At 36.6% G+C, this 21,096-nt stretch overlaps 1 protein-coding gene across 4 annotated transcripts in view; it reads left to right on the forward strand.

The window, feature by feature from the left end:
* Window positions 1-21,096, forward strand: part of tmem131l (transmembrane 131 like) — a 67,626-nt gene that overhangs the window by 35,973 nt on the left and 10,557 nt on the right. For 2 of the 4 annotated variants that reach the window (XM_059554029.1, XM_059554026.1), the window contains exons 5-21: window positions 5,045-5,168; window positions 5,325-5,441; window positions 6,473-6,577; window positions 13,009-13,086; window positions 13,984-14,137; window positions 15,821-15,879; window positions 15,992-16,097; window positions 16,199-16,301; window positions 16,950-17,094; window positions 17,354-17,524; window positions 17,743-17,812; window positions 18,864-18,984; window positions 19,115-19,184; window positions 19,273-19,382; window positions 19,720-19,789; window positions 19,918-20,033; window positions 20,373-20,515. In XM_059554029.1, the coding sequence (XP_059410012.1) occupies window positions 5,045-5,168; window positions 5,325-5,441; window positions 6,473-6,577; window positions 13,009-13,086; window positions 13,984-14,137; window positions 15,821-15,879; window positions 15,992-16,097; window positions 16,199-16,301; window positions 16,950-17,094; window positions 17,354-17,524; window positions 17,743-17,812; window positions 18,864-18,984; window positions 19,115-19,184; window positions 19,273-19,382; window positions 19,720-19,789; window positions 19,918-20,033; window positions 20,373-20,515 (1,862 nt within the window). The remainder of the gene's footprint in view (window positions 1-5,044; window positions 5,169-5,324; window positions 5,442-6,472; window positions 6,578-13,008; window positions 13,087-13,983; window positions 14,138-15,820; window positions 15,880-15,991; window positions 16,098-16,198; window positions 16,302-16,949; window positions 17,095-17,353; window positions 17,525-17,742; window positions 17,813-18,863; window positions 18,985-19,114; window positions 19,185-19,272; window positions 19,383-19,719; window positions 19,790-19,917; window positions 20,034-20,372; window positions 20,516-21,096) is intronic. The other 2 variants (XM_059554028.1, XM_059554027.1) reach the window with 2 other exon arrangements.

Genomic DNA, 21,096 nt, shown 5'->3' on the forward strand with positions numbered 1-21,096 from the left:
TGTCTTTGCAATGAATGGAAGAAGGTATACCGGTCTGTAGTTTTCAAGAAGCGCTGGATTTAGAGATGGTTTCTTGAGCAGTGGGCTTACCCGAGCCTGCTTGAATGCTGAGGGAAATGTTCCAGAGTGAAGAGAGGAGTTGATAACGTGAGTAAGCGAAGTTATGACTGAAGAAGAGATCGCTTGAAGGAGGTGAGTGGGGATCGGATCAAGTGGACAAGTAGTAGGATGATTGGACAGGAGAAGTTCGGAGACGTCCATCTCTGAGAGTGGGGAGAAGGAGGAGAAAGAGTGTGCATCGGTCAATGTGAAGTTGTCCTCAGTCTGCGGTGTGGAGAATTGGCCGCTGATGGATCTCGTCTTATTTGTGAAGAAAACTGCAAAGTCGTCCGCTGTAAGAGTCGATGGAGGAGGTGGTGGCGGCGGATTAAGAAGAGAAGAGAAAGTCTTGAAGAGTGTCCGAGCGTCACAACAGCTGTTAATTTTGTTGTGGTAGTAGGATGTTTTAGCCGTGAAGACATTTGCAGAGAAGGAAGAGAGGAGAGACTGATACACACTGAGGTCTGTAGAGTTTCTTGATTTCTGCCATTTCCTCTCTGCAGCCCTGAGTTTAGAGCGATGTTCACGGAGAACCTCAGACAGCCAGGGGGCAGATGGGGCAGTGCGTGCTGGTCTAGATAACAGTGGGCAAAAGTTGTCCAAGCAAGATGTTAAAGTGGAGCAAAGAGTGTCCGTAGCGCTGTTTGTGTCCAGAGCAGAGAACTGAGAGAGTGCAGGAAGCGAGGATGAAACCACAGAAGATAGGAGAGATGGAGAGAGTGAGCGTAGGTTCCGTCGCAAGGTGACCTGCGTTGGAGTGTGAGGCACTTCAGGAGTACTATCGTCTATCGGCACAACCCTAATACTTTCAAAACTAAACATCGTTTGACAGTCACTTCATTTATAGAAATTGGCTAGGCTTCCACTGTAAGTGCATTGCTATAAACGTATGTAATTATTATTATTTTTGTATATATTTATGAATTGAAGGTTAGTCAGTTGTTGCCACGGATGTTGTTCATGGAACCTAAATGGTATTTTAAGGTCTGTTTAGTTTTAAAAGTTTAGTTGGCATCCTCTGCAGACAGGATGACCAAATATGGCTGAGCTTCTTTTCTTCTGATGGAAGAAAGAACTGTGGCAGAGTTTGGAGTGGACTTCACTGCTTTCAGTTTGACCTTAATAAATAATGCTTTGGAAAGCTATAATGTCTGTTCCAATGCTGATAGTCCAAGCTGGTGGAAGCCTTACTGGTGGTTGTGACCTTTTATTTGGACACTGAGCCAGATGGTTTTCTTAGTGTGATTTAGAACTGCTGCAACTAATAGATACAATTGATGATAATTATTAATGAAAATAGTGATTTAATTAAAAACTAAAACTGCTTATTTTCAGGTTACGTCTTTGTTTTAGTGAAGTCACTTCGCAGGAATGAAAATGTTATTTCGATGTACAAAAAAAAAAAAAACATTTCTAAAGAAGGTCACGGGCATGTCATTTCATGCGGTCATTGCTGCATCAAGTGCTTTGGCAGAGTGCTGGTGCTGTTCAGTGCTTTTGAAAGCCATTTCATCAGGGCATAAATGTTACAAAAGTAAACACACACCTTAAATAAGAAAGTGCAGGTCACAGCACATATGTAAAGAAAATCTTACATTTTCAAATGCAAAAAGTTTATATTGCCAGCAGTTGACTTTTGTCAAGGTATAATTGACATAATTAGCATTTTACGTTTTTTTTTATTATCCGAACTTTTCAGTTTTGCAAAATGCTCGTCCTAACATGATTCATGTTAAACTTGTAATACTTCCGAGTATGTTCATAACATGTCAATCATAAGTAGAGAACATGAGGAAGGGTTTGCAGTCATTATAATAGGAGATGTCAAATATAGGGTTTAAATAAGCTATAACTATTTAAATCCTATGTGAAGCACAAGTAACAACAGCTCTATTAATAAATTTATCATAACAGTCACACACAGTTCAAGTTCAGTGTTAGGTAAATCTTTTTAAATTGTTGTTTTGTAATTTTATTTTTTATTTAAAGACCAGGACAAAACAGTAAAAAGCACATTTTGGTAATTTAATTAATGTAATAATGAAAAAAAAGGCAAAATAGGCCTACATGGGTCCTTCGGCCCATTGTTTAAATTGTTCGGCTTCCTCCAAGAATTTTCATTTCGGTACATACCTAATGTATTTTGTTTTTTCTTTAATAGTTTCTTTTTAATATTTTTTAAACAATCATTTTGAAACCAGCTGTTTTAGATACAGTGTATTGGTGTATTGCATAATGTTTCTCTGCACATGTATGCACAGGTAGGTAACGGTCTACACCTTGTTTTTCCTGATACGTGTTCCTGCAGTGATGCAACACATACTAGTGCTTAACCTTTCTGCAGGAGAAAGAAACAAACAGGCGTCTGGCAGCTCATTTCATCAGCCCTTCTGCACCACCATCCACATGTTATTATGCGTCTTAAACACTCTCTCACACACCCCTCATTTTCCCATCACTGCTTCCACTGGGACACATGTAGAGAGACTACAGCTTAGACCGGGAATGGCATTGCTTGGGCAGTGTTGCATAATTTTATTTTAGTTCTGCTTTCAAAATTGGGACCCTTTTGCAAACAAGAGATTTCCCACTTCTGCCTTATGACTAATAACAGATACACATATCTATTATTTTTTAAGTTTCAGTTCTTTAGTTTGGCTTTTTGATACAATAAACTAAATTAGCATACAAAAAAAAATCTTTTATTTTATTGTATTTGTTACAGTATATTAATTTTCATTAAACCTTTGAGGGGAGAGTTACTGGGAGTACAGTCCCACACATGGGATTTAGAAACGTCTGGTGACGTCACATAAATTTCAAATTCAAACTGTGCTTTAGCGCTTTATCTGGCGCTGAGCCAGAGAGAGACGTGCATTGCTCATGTCGTGTTATCACGACTATGCAGTGTTCTTAACCACAGAATGCATATTTTAGGTTTCAGACATTTGAGTACACAAGTACCAGTAAAACAATACATTTAGAGTTTGAGAAATACACACATGTATCTATGGAAGCAACAATAACAATCCATTCAAATTTAACTTGCCGATGTGTTTCATTCTTAAGGAATAATTGACAACGGGCCATTGAATTATTAGAAAACTAATGCACACCTGAGGTGGTGATGCGGCCACGACGAATAAAGTTCACTCTGTTCTTCACCCAGTTCATCAGCCACTTATTACTTGTATTTTGGGAGAAATTGATGAATTAATGTGCTGTAAATCTGACTGACAGGACTCTCTGAACTGCAGCGTGAACAAATATGGCGGTGCCCATCTCACTTTACAGATCCTGATCAAGATCATTTAGAAAGGTTTTTAAACGACAAAACACACTCATTTACACACATTTGTGAATCAGAGTATCAGATTGTTCATGACATTGTATGCAAGTTTGTGAATATTTTAAATAAGGAAAAACTAAATAAAAGCGATCCATCTGTCATAGTGTTATTGTGCCTGCGGTGTGTCACGTGACAAGCCTGATGCGTCGTCATGGAAACAGTGAGGGAAACGTTCTAAAATAACGCCTACTCACTCTGGGGGGACCGCTAGAATATTTTCAACTCACCACTGAAAATGTTAATATTATATCCTACATAATTAATCATGACAGTAACTGTTGTTGTTATTATTTGTCATAATATTTCTAAGTAATGTCATTTTAAAATTACAAATTGAACTGAAATATTTTTTTTCTGTGATGCAGCAAAAAAACTTTTTTTTTTGCGTGAATGCCAAAAATAAAAAATAATGTAGCATAATTTTCGCTTAATGTTGTATTGTTGCATGCATAAAATTGAATCCGTTTTAGTTAAATATTTTTGGTTGCCAAAATTTCACTGCATCAAGATTTTAAGTTAATTTGTATTTGTTCTTCTTAAAAAAAAAAAAAAAAAAAAAAAAAAAAAAAATTTTTAATGTAATTGTTACTTGTTTTTTACCGTAATTCCATTATGACAACATAACTTGTGACAATCTACTCAGGATGACTCCGAGTTATGCATTTCTATGGCAACACTATCAACGTATTCACGTGGTCTCAGAACAAAATCACTTGTAACCTGGGAATGTTCTGTGAGCTACAACTTGGACCAATGTGAATTGGACTGCTGAGTCCGGTGACATGGACCACTCTGAGTAGAGCTTTGCGTGTTGTCATCTCAGAAATTACAGTAATTACGACATGGCGTGAATTCAGCTAATGTTTTAAAAGTTGAGTAATTGTCCATACAGCTGTTGGAGCGCTTTCCTTTAGAAAATTGTCAAATGCAAGTGCAATTTATCAAGAGACGAGATAATAAAGAAATGATGACTGAAGTTGACAAGTTAGTAAGCTTAGTCTGTCCATTAGCCGTGTTGAGTTTTGGAAACTGAAGATGATGTGTTCCTAGTCCGACACATATGAACACTTGAGATCCAATATTGGTTTAAATAGCGCAAAGGATCTGCAGTCGTTTTTATTGGCTACCGTGTTTTACATGCTGATGTTCCCGCACCTCTTTCGAAGCTGACTTTTGACCACAGGAGCATCGTAACATAACGATCTGAGCTGCTAAGCTTTCTGTGGTTAGAATCAGCTTTGAAAGGTCAACTCAAGTCTTTTAATAGAAGTGTGTGGCTTTGAGTGACATTTACTTTCATCTTTGCTCAAGTGTTGTAACACTGATCTGTTCTCATTGTGATGCTTTGGGGAAGTGTGCACTTTGAAAGTCTGGATTTTTAATCGGCAGACTGAAATAAATGATATCCTTTTGAGTATGGTTCTGTTTCAAGGCAAAATGTTCATAAAACCATAACATTCTCTGACATATCAGTCATTTAGATCAGTTTTTCCGTTTCACAGTGGTTGCATTTACAGTGACATGCTTTTACAAAAACATTGTGATGAAAATGATTTTGGAGTCTGCAATGCTGTTTTTCGCTCTGTCATTCTGCAGGCTGGTGGGGCTGCCAAGAGCTGAAACTCTTGAAATCCAAAACCCCAGCCCAGAGCTCCCAGTCACTCTGCTCTCGGTGTTTACATCCAGCAGACATTTTCACATGCCTTCGTTCCACAGAAGGGTAAGTATGCACCTCATTTCCCATTTGGGCAGCTTTCTCTGTACCTCTACATCAGTTCAATCACTCTCATTGTCCCATATTAATGTAATCCAGCGTTTCGTGTCATTCGGTTTCTTGCATAGTGTTTTTTCTTTTTTTTTCTTTTTTGCTTTACAGGTGATTCCACCCAGAGGGAGAACATCTTTTAAAATAATTTTCCTCCCCACATTGGAGGGCAATGAAGAAATCTCTTTATTTATTAACACATCAACCCATGGGGTGATATCATACCAGGCAAGTTTTAGAAAATTATACCCTTACACAGTCAGTCTTTCACTTAAGAGGTCTCATAGAGACTTAGTATGCCCCTTTTTACTCAGGGGCATACTAAGGGGACATGTGGGAGAGATTCATATTTAAGAGGTTTATTTAGCTTGGCAGCAGTACAAAAGCAATTGTAGCTGGTTGCATAAAATGACAGTGGTAAAATGGTATTCCCACGGTTAGCAATCATTTTAAGAATTTTTTCTCCTCAACCAAAGTACATATAACAAGACAAATTTAATATTCATGACCAGAGCTCGGACTTGCAAAGTCTTATGTGTTTCTTGTTTGGCTTGTGCATAACAACACTCAGTTGTTTCAGTTGTTTGTTAACTGAATCAAGGTCACACTGTGTCTTTCTGGAAGTGTAGGGCAGTTATTTATGTTACAGTACATACTGATGAGTAACAAGCTTAAATTGTACAGAATCTTTTGCAATAGTCAGAATAGCGTGTTACTGTATGACTGTCATCAAACAAATCTGCTTTAATCACCAAAGCAATCTGTGTTGGCATATATATTAGTATTCAGGTCATGTAAAGTATGTTATCTTCTGTAGTCATGTTTTCATTGTGAGTAAGTTTCTGGTGACCTGATAAAAGCTGTAACACCACTGTTAAACTACTTCATGTATGAAGTTGAGAAACACCTACTAATTTGTTTTTCTTTCTTTTTTTCGCATTACCTTTCAAAAGTTGTTTTAGTTCAGTATGAAAGCTGCATTTACGTGATCCAAAATACAATGAAACCTTTATAGTATACAATTTTAAATGAATGTTTTCTTTTTCTATATATTTACAGTATTTTTTTAAATTTCATTTTTTTTCTGTGATGGCATAGCTGAATTTTCAGCAGTCATTACTCCAGTGTTCAGTGTCACACGATCCTTCAGAAATCATTCTAATATTCTGATTTAGTGCTCGAGTAAGATTTCTTATCAATGTTGAAAACAGTCTTTGAAATGTGTTTTGGATATATCTCCCTCTCTCTCTCTCTGCCAGGTTTTTGGGGTTGGTGTCCATGGGGGATCAGTCAAGGACGTCCATAGAAAGGATAGCGTTCTGATATTTCCTCACATACAGAGCATTAATCTAACACAAACTCAGGTTTGTGATGCAGATGTTCTTTTTTGTTTACTATTCTTTGTGCTGGATGACACATGAGGTCCAGCAACAGCTGAGTGCTTCTGTCTCGTATTACTGTCATAGCCATTAGCGCGCACACACACACACACACACACACACACACACACACACACACACACACACAGGACATCATGCATTAGAGTCAGTGTAAAGCAATATTAAATGATTTTTCTGAGTTTGTAACGCCACTGAAAACTGTTATTAACCACCCAGCCAAATTTTAATGATTAAAAAACAAGTAAGTAAAACGTTATTAAAATCTTGAAAAAGAGAAGCAGTATTCTCCGTGGCTCCTCAGTAGCTCCAGTGTGACATTTACTGCTTTTCTACTGGGGCTGGTGCCAGAGCTGGAACCGGCGCTCGGCCAAAAATGCACTCGTTCAGAACCCACTCATGTTTCCACTGGCAGGGAGCAGAACCACCAACGTCACAAACATGTGACCTTAATCACTTGTCATTTATTGCGGAAGGAGAGCGTTGATCTCTTCTGTCAATCATTAATTGTTTGTGTTAATGTTGTTCATTTACCTGAACTCCAATGGCTTTTAAAAACAGGCTTGTTCGAGATGCATCTCGCCATATAAACCGATCAGTGTACTGCGAGTGTTATTCAGAAGTATAAAGAATCATCTGATCTCTAATTCCTGACGACATGATTTTCAAGCAAAACTGAACACAAAAATGGTGAAATTTTTTGAAACCGTTTAACTCCACAATTCAGTACTGCATAGTTCAGTCTTTTTAACATGTTTTCAGCATTAAATTTCTAACATTGTAATGTGTTTAGAATCAGTTATCGCAATTGCCTTTACAAAGAAAAAATTCCCAAACAGCCATGCTGTGAGACACTCGTGTAAACCCACAAGACTACAGTCTTTTTTGTTGATGTTATTCTTAAGACCTGCACAGAAAGCAAAGATTACAGCAATAGGGGCTGTTGACAACACATTTTTTGTGTCCACTGTGCTGCTTTTCAATTCTTTATCTCTGTAAACAATCACTACACAGCGTCTTACACCTTAGAACTTTTTAAAAAAAGTATCTCTAAGCCTCTGTTTGAATGGCCCCTTAGACTGCTGGGATCTTATGCAGTCAACTGGGGTACTTGTACTCAACGGGATAGTTGGAGACATTTTCGTTTAGCTTTGTTAACCGGTTAAACAAACAAGCAATTGTAAAACTATAACAATTTTAACATCCCAGATGTTCATAAATAAAATAATGAATATCAAATTATCAATTTTGCAGGTAACTATAAGCATTGCTGTTTGCCTGTCTTATCTCCACAATAGAAACCTGCATCACATGACCACTGTATATTTCTTCTCAGAGTTGATGGTTTGACAGAGGTAGACGTTGGTCTGTTTTATCTCATATAGGAGCTCTGCAGTGTCACGGCTCTCATAAACAAGTTTAAATATAGATGTGCTTCTGTTGTAGTGGCCACATTCAAAGTAAGCTCTGTGTTTGGATGAAGCCACTGCAATTTCACCCGCTGTTTTCTGAATGATAACTGAATATAAATGGCTATTCCTCCTGAGGTCCAACAGACTGGCCTGCTGGCACAAGATGAGCCCCATCCTTATTTTAATTATCTGACAATAGGGGGACTTGTGTGAATGCATATTCAAACCTGTACCTTCACACTGACTCATCTGAGATAAATTTAAGCTGGTTACATGTGGTGTGACACTGTGTTGGTTTTACCTTATTACCTTAAATTGAGCGTGTCCAGATAAGTACAATATACATTTTGAGGAGAGATGATGAACCCTGCTGTTCACTTAGAATCTGGCTAAGTGCTGTACAGCTGACATGTAAAGATACTTTATTGTTGAAGTTACAGACTTTATAACAGTAAGGGATGTTTCACCTATTGACAGCTGCTGAAATCTTGCCGCTCTTGGAAGACGGGTGCTCAATTAAACGTGTTTTTCTGACATTTTACACGGCTTCGCTGTCATATTGCAGTGCCTCATTTTTCTCCATGGCCAATCAGTGTCTTGCAAGAACTTTTCAACAGGATAAGCCTCCTCAGGCTATTAAGTGTTAAAATTTTCTTTCTGTCATCGTTTTATGTCTTTCCAAACCCAGAGGTGTCAAGTAACGAAGTACAAATACTTTGTTACATTACTTAAGTAGAAATTTGGGGTATCTATACTATACTATAATTATTTTTTAGCCGACTTTTTACTTCTACTCCTTACATTTTCACGCAAGTATCTGTACTTTCTACTTCTTACATTTTAAAAATAGCTTCGTTACTGCTATTTCATTTCGGGTTGGTTTCATTCCAGCTAGTGATGGCCGATTCGTGAACGAATCGTTCAATTTAACCGGCTCTTCTTAGTGAACCGGTTGAACCAGTTCACCAAATCGAACTGAATCGTTTGAAACGGTTCACGTCTCCAATAAGCATTAATCCACAAATTACTTAAGATGTTAACTTTTTTAACGTGACTGACACTCCCTCTGAGTCAGAATAAACCAATATCCCGGAGTAATTAATTTACTCAAACAGTACACTGACTGAACTGCTGTGTAGACCGAGCTGAAGATCAAGATGAACACCGAGCCGAGCCAGATAACGAACGAACACGCCCACTGCTGGAGCAGTTCTCGTTCTCGAGTCAAGAGCCGGTTGCATCAGTTTTCGGATCACCAGTACACTGAACTTAGAATCGTTTCTGTCGGACGCGTCCGATTTGAGAACCGATGAGCTGATTCTCGTTCTCGAGTCAAGAACCGGTTGTATCGGTTTTCGGATCACCAGTACACTGAACGAAAACCGTTTCTTTCGGACGCGTCCGATTTGAGAACCGATGAACTGATGCTACTGCGCATGCGTGTAAAGTATTTCGGAAAGTGTGATAAAAGATCTATATACATTTTTATTATTATTATTTTTTTTTTTTTTTTTAAGATGAATGTTTCTAATCTGTATATTGTAGATTATGAATAGGCCAGAGGGGGTTTCAGGGAAGTTGGACAATAATTAAGAACTCTAAAGACTCTGTTTAATTGGAATAAGGGATGATTTATGAAATATGTGTACTGTATTTATAGTTAATGATGACACATTCACAAATTGAGTTTGTAGTAAACAGAACATGAACACGAGTAGAGCCGCTGATTATACTGAACTGCAGCACGTGCCGGGTAGAGTGATTCTCGTTCTCGAGTCAAGAACCGGTTGCATTGGTTTTCGGATCATCAGTACACTGAACCAAAACCGTTTCTTTCGGACGTGTCCGTTTTGAGAACAGAGGAGCTGATGATACTGCGCATGCGTGATTCAGCGTGAAGCCGACTGACTCACAGCGCGTCTGAACCGAACTGATTGTTTTGGTATTTGATTCTGAACTGATTCTGTGCTAATGTTATGAGCGCGGGTAAACCGAGGGCTTGAATGAAGGGGCAATCTGGCGAAACGTAAGTTCATTTAATAACAAATACATCGCAATGGTTTATGTATAGTGGTTTCTGCGCTGATGACACCTAATTTATTTACTTTATATCTTCAAGACTTAAATCCTCATATGCACATTATTGCTGTTACTGTATTTGGGTGCGTTGTTGGAAAACTTAATTGTAAACTTTTCATGATTATGAGGTTTTTAACTGACTAAAGTAATGATTACTGACTTTATATATTTGAATGTTTGATAGACGTGACGCCATTACGTCATCGCCAATGACGTCATTACGTCGAGCGTAAAAGAACCGGTGAACCGTTTTTTTCAACCGGTTTATTGAATCGAACCGTCCGAAAGAACCGGTTCGCGGAAAAGAATTGAACTTCCCATCACTAATTCCAGCTTGTCATCATTCAAAAAAAAAAAAACCTATCCAGATAAATCGCGGCATCCGGATGGAGTGAATTTGATTGTGGTTGGATGAGAAGTATAAACATGTACCATTCCGACACCCTATTGGTTTGTACGCGATCCATCGCACCTGCACATGACACAAATCACATCACACTCCAGCAAGGACATAGCCAGTTTTGGGTTCGTTTATCAAAAAATATATTTCTTAAAAGTAGGGTTGGGTATGGAACCGGTATCCGATCGCCTCAGAGTCAGTCCCCTTAAATTTCATATGAAACTGGCGTCAGACCGGTCTCCTCCTCGTCTTTCAGCGCGCTCTTCAAACCGCAGACCGCGGCGGAGCAGCATGAGCTCAAACAGAGACAGAGGATACAAGGTGTGTGTTTATCGATAGATTGTTAGAATATCCGTATCTGTGCAGTTCTTTGTCATAAATAGTTTACAAAAGGTCACGAGGGACCTTCGGTTTCTCATCTACTGTAAAGTTTTCACTTGTCACCGCTCATCACTAAACACGTTTCACCAGCGACAGTCTAGCCCTTAACACATATGAACGAACACATACTTACTTACACTTACACACTTATTTAAATATACTTAATTTAATCATACGTACTTTATACATACAATACTGTGCAAAAGTCTTAGTCACGTTAGTATTTTTACTTAAAAGAATGGTGTCCGGACAGTTATTTATATATTTTGCTGTAGTGTGTCAGTGTAAAATAACAGTTTACATTTCCAAACATTTATTTTGCCGTTGTCAGACTGCTTGTGCATTCAAAATCGCACTAGATTATTATAAAAATTAATGGCAAACTGATATTTCCCACTGACACACTATAGCAAAAGATATAAATAACTGGCTTAAAACCCTTTTTTGGGGTGAAAATACTAACGTGCCTAAGACTTTTGCACAGTACTGTATTTTAAAAACGACATTGTTGCTACTTTATAAAGAATGAGCATACAGTAATTCACAGAACTGATTAAAGACAGTGACAGACAGCACTCATCTTAACTAAATATCAGAGTGAGTGACAGAGATACAGTAGAAACATTATGTGTGGTTTTGTATTAAATAATGACCCAGATTGTGAAATACATTTATTAGCCTTAGAGTAAGGGAAGCACAACTTGGGAAATGAGAGCATCCAAGGTGAAAGCTATGGATTTATTTTAAATATTTGTAATGTTCTTTTATTATCCATAGTTTTTTTTTTGTGGTTCTTTTTTTTTTTTTTAAGTATCAGTTTAGGCGCCGGTACCATTTTAAAAGTATTGAAAAGGCACTGGACCCTACTTAAAAGTTATCATTTTCTCACTGGCTCATTTACCAAATGGGTGCTTTCTCTTCATCCTCCACAAATTAAGCTACTGTAGGTAGTTCGGTAGCGACATGTTTTAATAAAATATTGTTTGCGATTGACGACGCGATTTGACAATGCTGTGATAAGTAGCTATACCAACTTTGTAATTCGCCCCCCCCCCCCCCCCCCCCCCCCCACACACACTGGATATAGCAGACGTATGTACCAAATACAGGAAGCTGTCGATCTAGAAGGTATCAGGATTATGAGTTATTTTTAATTTTTATTTTTTTTTTATTTTGACAGCACTGTAATGTTTATTGTATATAGACAACCACACAAGGGTAATTGTTTCTTAGCCTGCACCAATGTTCTTGTCCATTGCCCTCGCAGATTCCTGCAGCTAAGCTTGGATGTACATTTACATTCCATTAAAGGTTATTGATGACATGCCTCTTAAGTTTGACTTTTTGCACCATAACAATACTTATAGGCAACTAGTCATCATATCATCTAAAGTGCGTTCATTTTCATTGGGCATATTTGCTGCAGGTAGTCTAGTGCATCCCAAATTTTTCAACATGAACATTTTAATATAACATTATAGTCATTATGGCCTATGACCTTTAGAAAAATGTAGCTGGTATTGTCTGCCCGAGACTTGAAGCAACAATCCTAGGGTTAGTAGGTCAAACTCTCTAACCATTAGGCCAAGACTTCCCGACTTTATTGTTCACACATGCAGGCACATACACATCCCACATTTAGATCACTTCATTTAAGAACATTTATTGAAATAATCTGTGCAAAAATCTTGGCTAGCCACAAGTTTTAGAGTTTAAATTCAGAAGTTCACTTCTGTGGATGGAGATGACTGGCTGCTTTATAAAGGGGCCCATGTTAGCGAATGTGGTTTTGAATGTATTGAATTATTTATGTTGCCTGAAGAGGTAGAGGAACTGAAAGTTACCATCTTTAATCGAGAACACATAAAAAATGAACAAAAAAGCTGCACTGGGCCTCTGTAGATGCATTTGCTGCCTTGGAATCGTTAGAGTACTTTCTTTGCATACTATTGAAATCAGGCTTTTTTGTGTTGTATTATATATTGTTATAATAATATGAAGTTGCTGCAGATGAAAGTGTCTGCTTAATTATGTAAATTATATGTATTGTTGTGATCATTTAATTTGGTCTGAAAAGAGCTTCTTTACTAATGAATTTAAATGGTCTTTCTCTTTTGCTCCTGCAGGAAGATGCTTCTAATATAACAATTTTAGGTCTGGTGCTTGATTGCAGTTTACCGAAAATGTTCTACAATCAGCCCCAGGTAAGATGTAATCTCAGTTTCAGGAAGTGTTTTAAAGCCTGTTCGCACAAAGACTAATATCCCGGAAATCTGGCATATTTCTGCTTTTCTACAAGTGTCACCTCAGAGAGTGTATTTACATTTTCCTGCAGCCTGTTTTTTATGAACATGCAAAAAGCATAATAAAATATGTGCCAAATTTTCATAACAGACATTCATGCTTGTGTGAACAGGCTTTGAGAAATGACTCTACTACTTATATTTCTGCCTAAAAGGAACTACAGCTACTTCCTCATGTCAGTAGAAATGCAGGAGATCCTGTAGCTAGTGGAAAAACAGCTTATTTATTTGCATCTTTTATTGTTTTCTCCCTATTAAACTGATTGACTCAGATGCGTGTCTTACCAGATCCCTTGTTAATAAAACTGAGAGTAATGAAAGCTCATGTCCAATCCATTTACTGTTTAGCATAACTGTATTGTTCATAGAAACAACGTCTTTAGATTGTGTCTCCATGTCATTATAGGTGCCAATGCATGAAGGAAAAGCCTCCTTAAGTGTACAGCTCCCTTTTAAAGGTCTCCTTCCAGTTAGTCCTTGTTGGAAAGTCTTGGAGCGTCATGTTGGAAGACTGCTAATAGCTCAGTAGAGAGTTGATGGTGCTGTTAACACCTATCCACTCAAGAGACCATGCACACCAACATCTAATTCTTTTCAAATTAAGCTTACACATATAATCATCTAGAGAGGAGACAACTTTAGTTGCATTGATTTACAGGTTATTTGATGGTGATTGAATATTGGGATGTGGCATGTCTTTTTTAGTTGGAACGCTTGGCATTCCTGTGATTTATGTTGACGGGTGTCTAGCGTGTTGATGAAATATGTGTCTTTACGTTTCTCTCTCTTTCCTCACAGGGTTGGTGTTTAGTATCCGAGGAAGGCAGAATTGCACTTCAGATCAGTCTTTCTGAAAGAGGGGAAAGGCCGACCCACTGGGACAAACACAAGCCTTATGTGCTAGAGAATATTGTGGTCCTGCTAGTCCTTCCACCACCAGAAGATGCTGTCTGTATGTCCATTTCTACTTTAATCCAGATTTTTACACATCTTACTCTTTTTACACTTTTAGATTATAAACTCCTTTGTTTTCTGCTGCAGATAAAATGAATGCTTGACATGATTTTTTGATTCATATCCTAGCATTGTTTTTGTAAGCGTTTAGCTAGCTTTATTTATTGTCTTTTATTTATTTTTCCCGGTGAACCTTAACTGTATTTTGACCTTAATCAGCGTTCGTTTATCTTTTGCTGTGATTCTCATACTACACACACCAAAAGCTATTTTCGGTTTGAACGAATTTGTGTTGTCACTGGGCAGTTTGTTGCATAGCCTTTGTGTCCATCGTGTTTTCACACTCCCCGTGTGAGATTGGCATGATTCTGTTTTAACACGTTTCCAGTTTTAGTTTGGACTCCTGGATTGTACTCATGGGTTCATTGGGCCATAAGCGAGATCATAATGCATCCTAGTGATGTAAAAATGTCATAACATATAAATAGCCTCAGAATCACAACATTTTTTTTTCTTTTTAAGAGAAAGCACAAACATATCATTCTCTATGTAACTATATATTTGGTTACCTAATGCAACAGGTTCATTGTAAACAAACAACAGTTGAGCAAGAGAGATATGCAAAAGCAAACGGGTTTTTGTTTAGACTTTACCCAAATCAATTTGTTTTTGAAATTCATTCTTTTAGAACTAAATCTGCAGTGAATTAAATCAGATTAAAAAAAAAACATTTTCAGCAAGGATGAAATAAATTGATCAAAAGTGACAGTAAAGGCAATTATAATGTTGCAAAATAGTTTAACTTCATATAAACGCTGTTCTTTTGAACTTTGTTCATTAAAGAATCCTGGAAAATAGATTTCACAAAATATGAATCACCGCAAGTGTTTTCAGCATTAAGATTAAGAAGAAATATATATATATATTTTTTTATCATATCCATTCAAACATTTAAACTTTTTAATGTTTGTGTACATATTAAACTCTACTACATTTGAATTTGCTACATGCACTTATGTCTGTTTCATTATTGTAATGAACACTGGAAATACGCATTTTAGTTTAGTTTCAGTAACATGCCAATGAAAATGAATGCACATTCCATGACTCAAAGCACCTTGAGTCTGCATTAATTTTCAGCATTCGAATGATCTACTGAGTCAGTAATTTCATCTGTACCACAGACATTTGTAAATAATGATATTACCTGAAGACACCTTGTCATAGATTTCACCTCTGCTTTCAAAACCATCAACCTACTTGAACTTAGAAACACTAAGATAATGAGCATAGACTCTATTTCACTTCCTTATGGAAATGTTTTTACTCTGATAAGATGCTCCTTTTATCTGATGCATAATTGCTTCATCACTCAGGCATGCATAAATATAGTTTAGTATGAAATTACAGAACGATTGGTGAATGATTTTAGTGAATTAACTCTGAAATGTCCTGGGCTAAACTGTAAACACAGATAATGAGACCGAAGGGAACCATGACTTCCTAGTTCATGAGTTACACCTACCTGGATTTGTTGCTCGTCCACCAACGCCCAACAGATAACTTTCCCTAGTATCATAGCACCACCTTGTGGCTTTCCTATTGTGCATTCTTTTCTTGCCAAGTTATGTGTAGTATGGACCCATTTATAAATTTCATAATTATGTATTTTTTATTCCAGCAGATCCCAGAATAGGAGTGTTCATGTTGAACTCAGGGGATAAAAAGCTCTTTGTTAAGGTATGTGCACACAGGACAGCACAGGTCCTAATGAGGTTAATTATGCATGTAAACTGATATGATTTATAAACATGTGGATCATGCTGCATGACATGTCTTGTGTCTTTTTAAGGAGATCCAGCTCTTGTCAAGGACAGACAGCAGTGTGGAACTCACTGAAGTGCTACTCAAGCCTTCCGCTACTAATTTCACTCAAGTGGCTTCACTCTTCTGTAGACGTCAGTAGCCTCAAGTTCTCATGTGTATTCTGATTGTTCACACTGTACTGCTGTGATGTTAGCCGTGTTTATTCCATTGTCTTTCACATTTTTGTTTATAGGCTCTTTGTCAGCTAAAAGTAAAAGGTGTCCAAGTCAGATTGGCCTGCAGATTTTAGCAAACAGATCAGTGAATTTATATCCACTGCTGGAAGGCACACACAGGTAATGATTTCTGTGTTATTTACTGCAAATTACCTTGATGCTTTTGTCATTAACTTGATCTGTTTTTAAATCAATTTAAATCATTGGACAGCAAATGTACAATAGGCCAAAAATATAATTTTTCAAATGTTACATAAAAAACGAAAAGTAAAACATTGTTATGAGAGTTTTAAATATGGGATCATTAATTGCATAAATGTATAACCCGTTCAAAATTGAGGTCAATAGGTTTTTTTTTTTGGTTTTTTTGTAAGGATAGTTAATTCGCAATAAGTAAGGATGTTTTAAATCAGTGCATATTGGAAAAATCCTGAAAATTCCGATTTGCCATCACAAAAGTAATTTTTTTGTAAAAATATATTAAAATGGAAAACATATATTTAAAATTTTTAATATTTCACAATATTGCTGTTTTAATCAAAATAATGCATATATAATGCAATATCAAATAATGCATATAAATAAATGCATAAATATACATATTTTTTTGTCTTGCACATAAACTTGTGTATGTGAATGGTAGTGTACTTCAACTCTTTATATGTAGGATAAACCTCGTAACCTAGTAAATGCTGTGTTTATGATTTTTGATGCAGTTCTACTAAATTTTTAGCCTTGTTTTTACCAAGGTGGTCCTCTCTGTTTCAGATGCTCCAGCTCTGAGCTGAGTTCTTTATTTCAGCTCAGACAAAAGCAGAGCGGCTCAGAGCATGTTGAGCTCTGGCTGTCCATCCCCTTCCCCATCACCTTCAGAATCACTAACATCTCCTTTTCACAGCATAAACTCTTTAAGGTGATGATTATCAAACTTGAATGTCCATTGACCATATTGTGGTAATGAGTAGTTGGTGGGTTAGTGACTCTATTTTAATTATTATTATTGTTGTTTTTTTACTTAGTCAACGTAGTACTTAAAATACATTAAAAAATGAAATAATATAATTGCATTAAATAGCATACAATAGTACAATTCACAAAAATAGTAGCCTATTGTAGTCCGAGCTATACCGTTTTTACAGCTTTACTAAGATGTACATTTTCCCAAATTATAGGTTGTAAATTTGACAAAGTCCCTGGAGGTGAGCCCTGGTAGCTGGAAGCTTCTGTCTCTTCAACTGCTCAGCAAATCTTTACCCACAAACCTCACAACCACAGTTACCCTGACAACCAATGTAGGGGTTCCAATGGAACTTCATCTCCAAACATATTCTTCTGCCTCAAAGGTAAAGCTTGACAACATTAGCATGAAAACTCTTAAATAAGAGATAATCCTCTTGTTGTGTTGATGGAAACCTGACGATGGATTAAAATCATTCTCTTCTGCATAGACAGAATGCGTTGAAAAGAGAACACATAGACAGTAATTTATTTGCTTACTTTGGGTTCTATTAATAACCAGGCTTTGCTAGTTTTTGTCTGAATGATCACTTTCTTTCCTCAGCAGGGAGGTGTTATGTTCGAGTCTTCCGAGGAGTGTGAACGGATCTGTCCTCTCCGTTTGTCCAGAGCAGGTGAGACAAACACTCCTGGAAACACATGTGTTTTTTCTAGACCAGTGGATCTCAACCTTTTTGACTCCAAGTTTCACCATTGTCCTAAACAATATTCAAAGGTTGTCTTGAACTTGTTTTAAATTAGTTTCTGTAAATGTGGAAAAAAAAGCCTTAATTAATCAAAATGATTACATTTCACAATGTTCTTCAAGATTCCCACAATTTTTACCCAGTGAATTTACTCTTCCAGTCCATTGTGACTTCTACCCAATAAATGATTTCAGAGCTTGCCGTAAATAGTAAAATGTATTTTAATTATAGAAATGTCCATGGCATTGGAATAATTTTTTAACTTTCATGACTAAGTTTTTCCTAGGAATTATTTTTTTTGTTTTGTATTTTATAATTTGTATTTTTATCTTTTTGTTTTTTCTTTAATGTCTGTACAGCTTTTATTTTTACATTTTTTGTAAGACTTTAGATTACAGACCAATTCTCAGTATTAACTAGTTGCTTATTAGCATGCCTATTATTAACATGTTGGCTGTTTATTAGTACTTATAAAGCACATATTCCTAATTTTACCCAATACCTAATCTTAACTGTTTTACTAACCACTAATGAGCAGCAAATAAGGAGTTTGAGTCGTAGTTAATGGTTTGTAAACCGCAAGAATTGGACCTTTAAATAAAGTATTTATAGTATATAGTCTATTGTATATATAGTTTTAGTATTATAGTACATGTAGTTAAACTACATAATTAGACATGCTGCCTTGAACTAGATGAAATCAATTAAGTTTACATTTCTCATTACATTTTTAATTTTTTAGTGAACATTTATTTCAAGTAACAATTTTTTTAATGGTTTTAGTTTGTTTTACTTTTCTATAATAACCCTGTGAGACAGTAAATAAAAAAAATAAATATTTAATTTATAGTTGTTTCAGCATATTTTATTGCTTGTTTTGCCTCATTTTAAATCATTTTAAAGTCATCTTGAGGCTCCTAGTAGCTCTGTTGTAGTCACTTATCATAACCCTGGACTTTTTGTGTGTATGAACTTGCAGGACGTGTTGAGTGGCAGCAGTCCCTTCTCCCAGAATCCTCCTCCTCTCTCTGGAGAGTGGACAGCAGTCTGGCCTCTTCACTCTGTAACCGCTGGCACTGTAGCAAAGAGCTCTCTTGCAGGTAAACGTGGGGAGAAGTAGGCTACTCATTTTGAATGCTGTTTAAACATATGAACATCCATTCATCTTTTTTGTCGTGTATGTGTATGTGTGTGTGTGTGTGTGTGTGTGTGTGTGTGTGTTTTATTTAGCTGGCCCAGACTTCCAGTAAACCACTCTTCACCCCTGGACTTTAGGGCCACACCTGTCAATGACAGTAAGGTAGGCAAATCACTAAAAAAAATAACAAAAAGAGCATCTTTAGAATTTTCATCATTGTTTGAACTATTAATGTAAATCACTAATCCAGGTGAAGAATTTCACTCTGAAAAACCCGACGGGTTCAGTGGTGTCTGTGGAGATCCGAACCCTCTCCTCATATCCAGATCCGCTTGAAGCCCTTGACATATTGACCAAATGGTACATACATACTGTAAACACACACTCACATGGCCTAAATTCTGTTCTGCCAAAAAACTTAATTACAAAATAAAATATAAACTGTATTGAATGTCTAGTAAAGTAATGTAATTGAATGTAATTGAATGTCTAGTAAAGGATAAACATCTCCTATGAGTCTACATGTAAATAAGACATGTTTACACACAAATTTTATTTCAGTTTCAGTCATTTTAGTACTTCAGCTTGTTTTGTTTCCATTAGTTCCCAAGGCATTTCTTTTTTTTTTTTTAGCAATAACAACACTGTCAATGAGCAACAACATCAGAATTAATATTATGTATATGTCTGTTTCTAGGTTTAATATTAGCCCACTGTCTGTGAATATCACTACAACAGAGTTTCTTCTATTGGCTTCTAATCACAAGGTGAGGTCATGATCTAGTTTTTTTAATGTATTTTTTATTTATTTTTTTAAGTACATTGAGTATATCTTGGGTAGTTAATGTGTCTTCTGTTAACTCTGGTTATAGTGAACTCATGTTTTTGCAAACAGGAAAGTGAGAGAGCAAGTGTGTTGAGATTCCTCCTCCAGCCGTGGGAGTCGAGGACGGTTTCTGTGGCGTACCAACCCACAGAACACAAGCATGTTACCTCACTGCTTCTCATCAGGTACTGCTCTGCCCAAATGAGTTTTAACTGAGATTTTAACATATCATTGTGCTATTTAATTATTATCAGGAAATATTTATTCAAAGATTTCATAAAATGGTTCACAATTTGGTCTGAGTGTTAGTGATCCCCATCCAGTAAACACATACTATAGGAAATGTCATCAGAATTTATAATAGGAACTTTGTAAAAGTGACGTTTGTGCGAGTAGTTACAGTACATTACACTACTGACCGCGGCTTTCCTTGTTGTGGTGGTTGTTGTTTTCTCAGTGTTGCTATGAGTTTCTGTACTAGTTGTTTGCCAAAGGTAATTGTGGCTCTATCTGTTTGTTAACAGGAACAACCTTACCGTGTTTGACATGGTTCTGGTTAAAGGGTTTGGGGCAAAGGAGCTGCTGAGAGTAGGAGGGAAGCTTCCAGGGCCTGCAGCCTCACTGCGCTTCAATGTGCCCCAGTCAACCCTCATGGAGTGCAGAGATGGTGAGCTGAGCTTCTCCTGTCATCTCCAAGAGTTTGTTGAAAAAAACTCTAGTGGTGGTAGAAGTAGAGATTGTTCTTAAATGAATTGTTCTTATTGAATTCTGTAATTTCAGTAACATTGAATTACATATTGAAATACAAAATTATTATTGAAATACAAAAATACTTATTTGACGTACCCTTTGAGATTTTAAGTTAATATTTTAATAATTTTAACAAAAAATTCACATATCTTTAGCCTGTGAAATTCCAAACCATATTATACTATGGTTACACAGCCATACATGAATAATTAACAATAATCAATGCTTAACAGAACATTTGTTAATATATATATTCACATACCTAGAAATATGTGACCTTGGAGCACAAAACCAGTCTTAAATGTCAGTTGTTCGTAAGCTTTTCAGTGATGAATGGTTTATTAGGATCTGACAATATTTGGCCGAGATACAACTATTTGAAAATCTGGAATTTGAGGGTGCAGAAAAATAATAGGAAGAGAATAGGAGGAAATAACCTTTGAAGTTGTCCAAATGAATTCTTAGCAATGCATATTACTAATCAAAAATTACGTTTTG

Source organism: Carassius carassius, chromosome 7, assembly GCF_963082965.1.
Source record: "Carassius carassius chromosome 7, fCarCar2.1, whole genome shotgun sequence".
NCBI classification, from domain to species: Eukaryota; Metazoa; Chordata; class Actinopteri; order Cypriniformes; family Cyprinidae; genus Carassius; species Carassius carassius.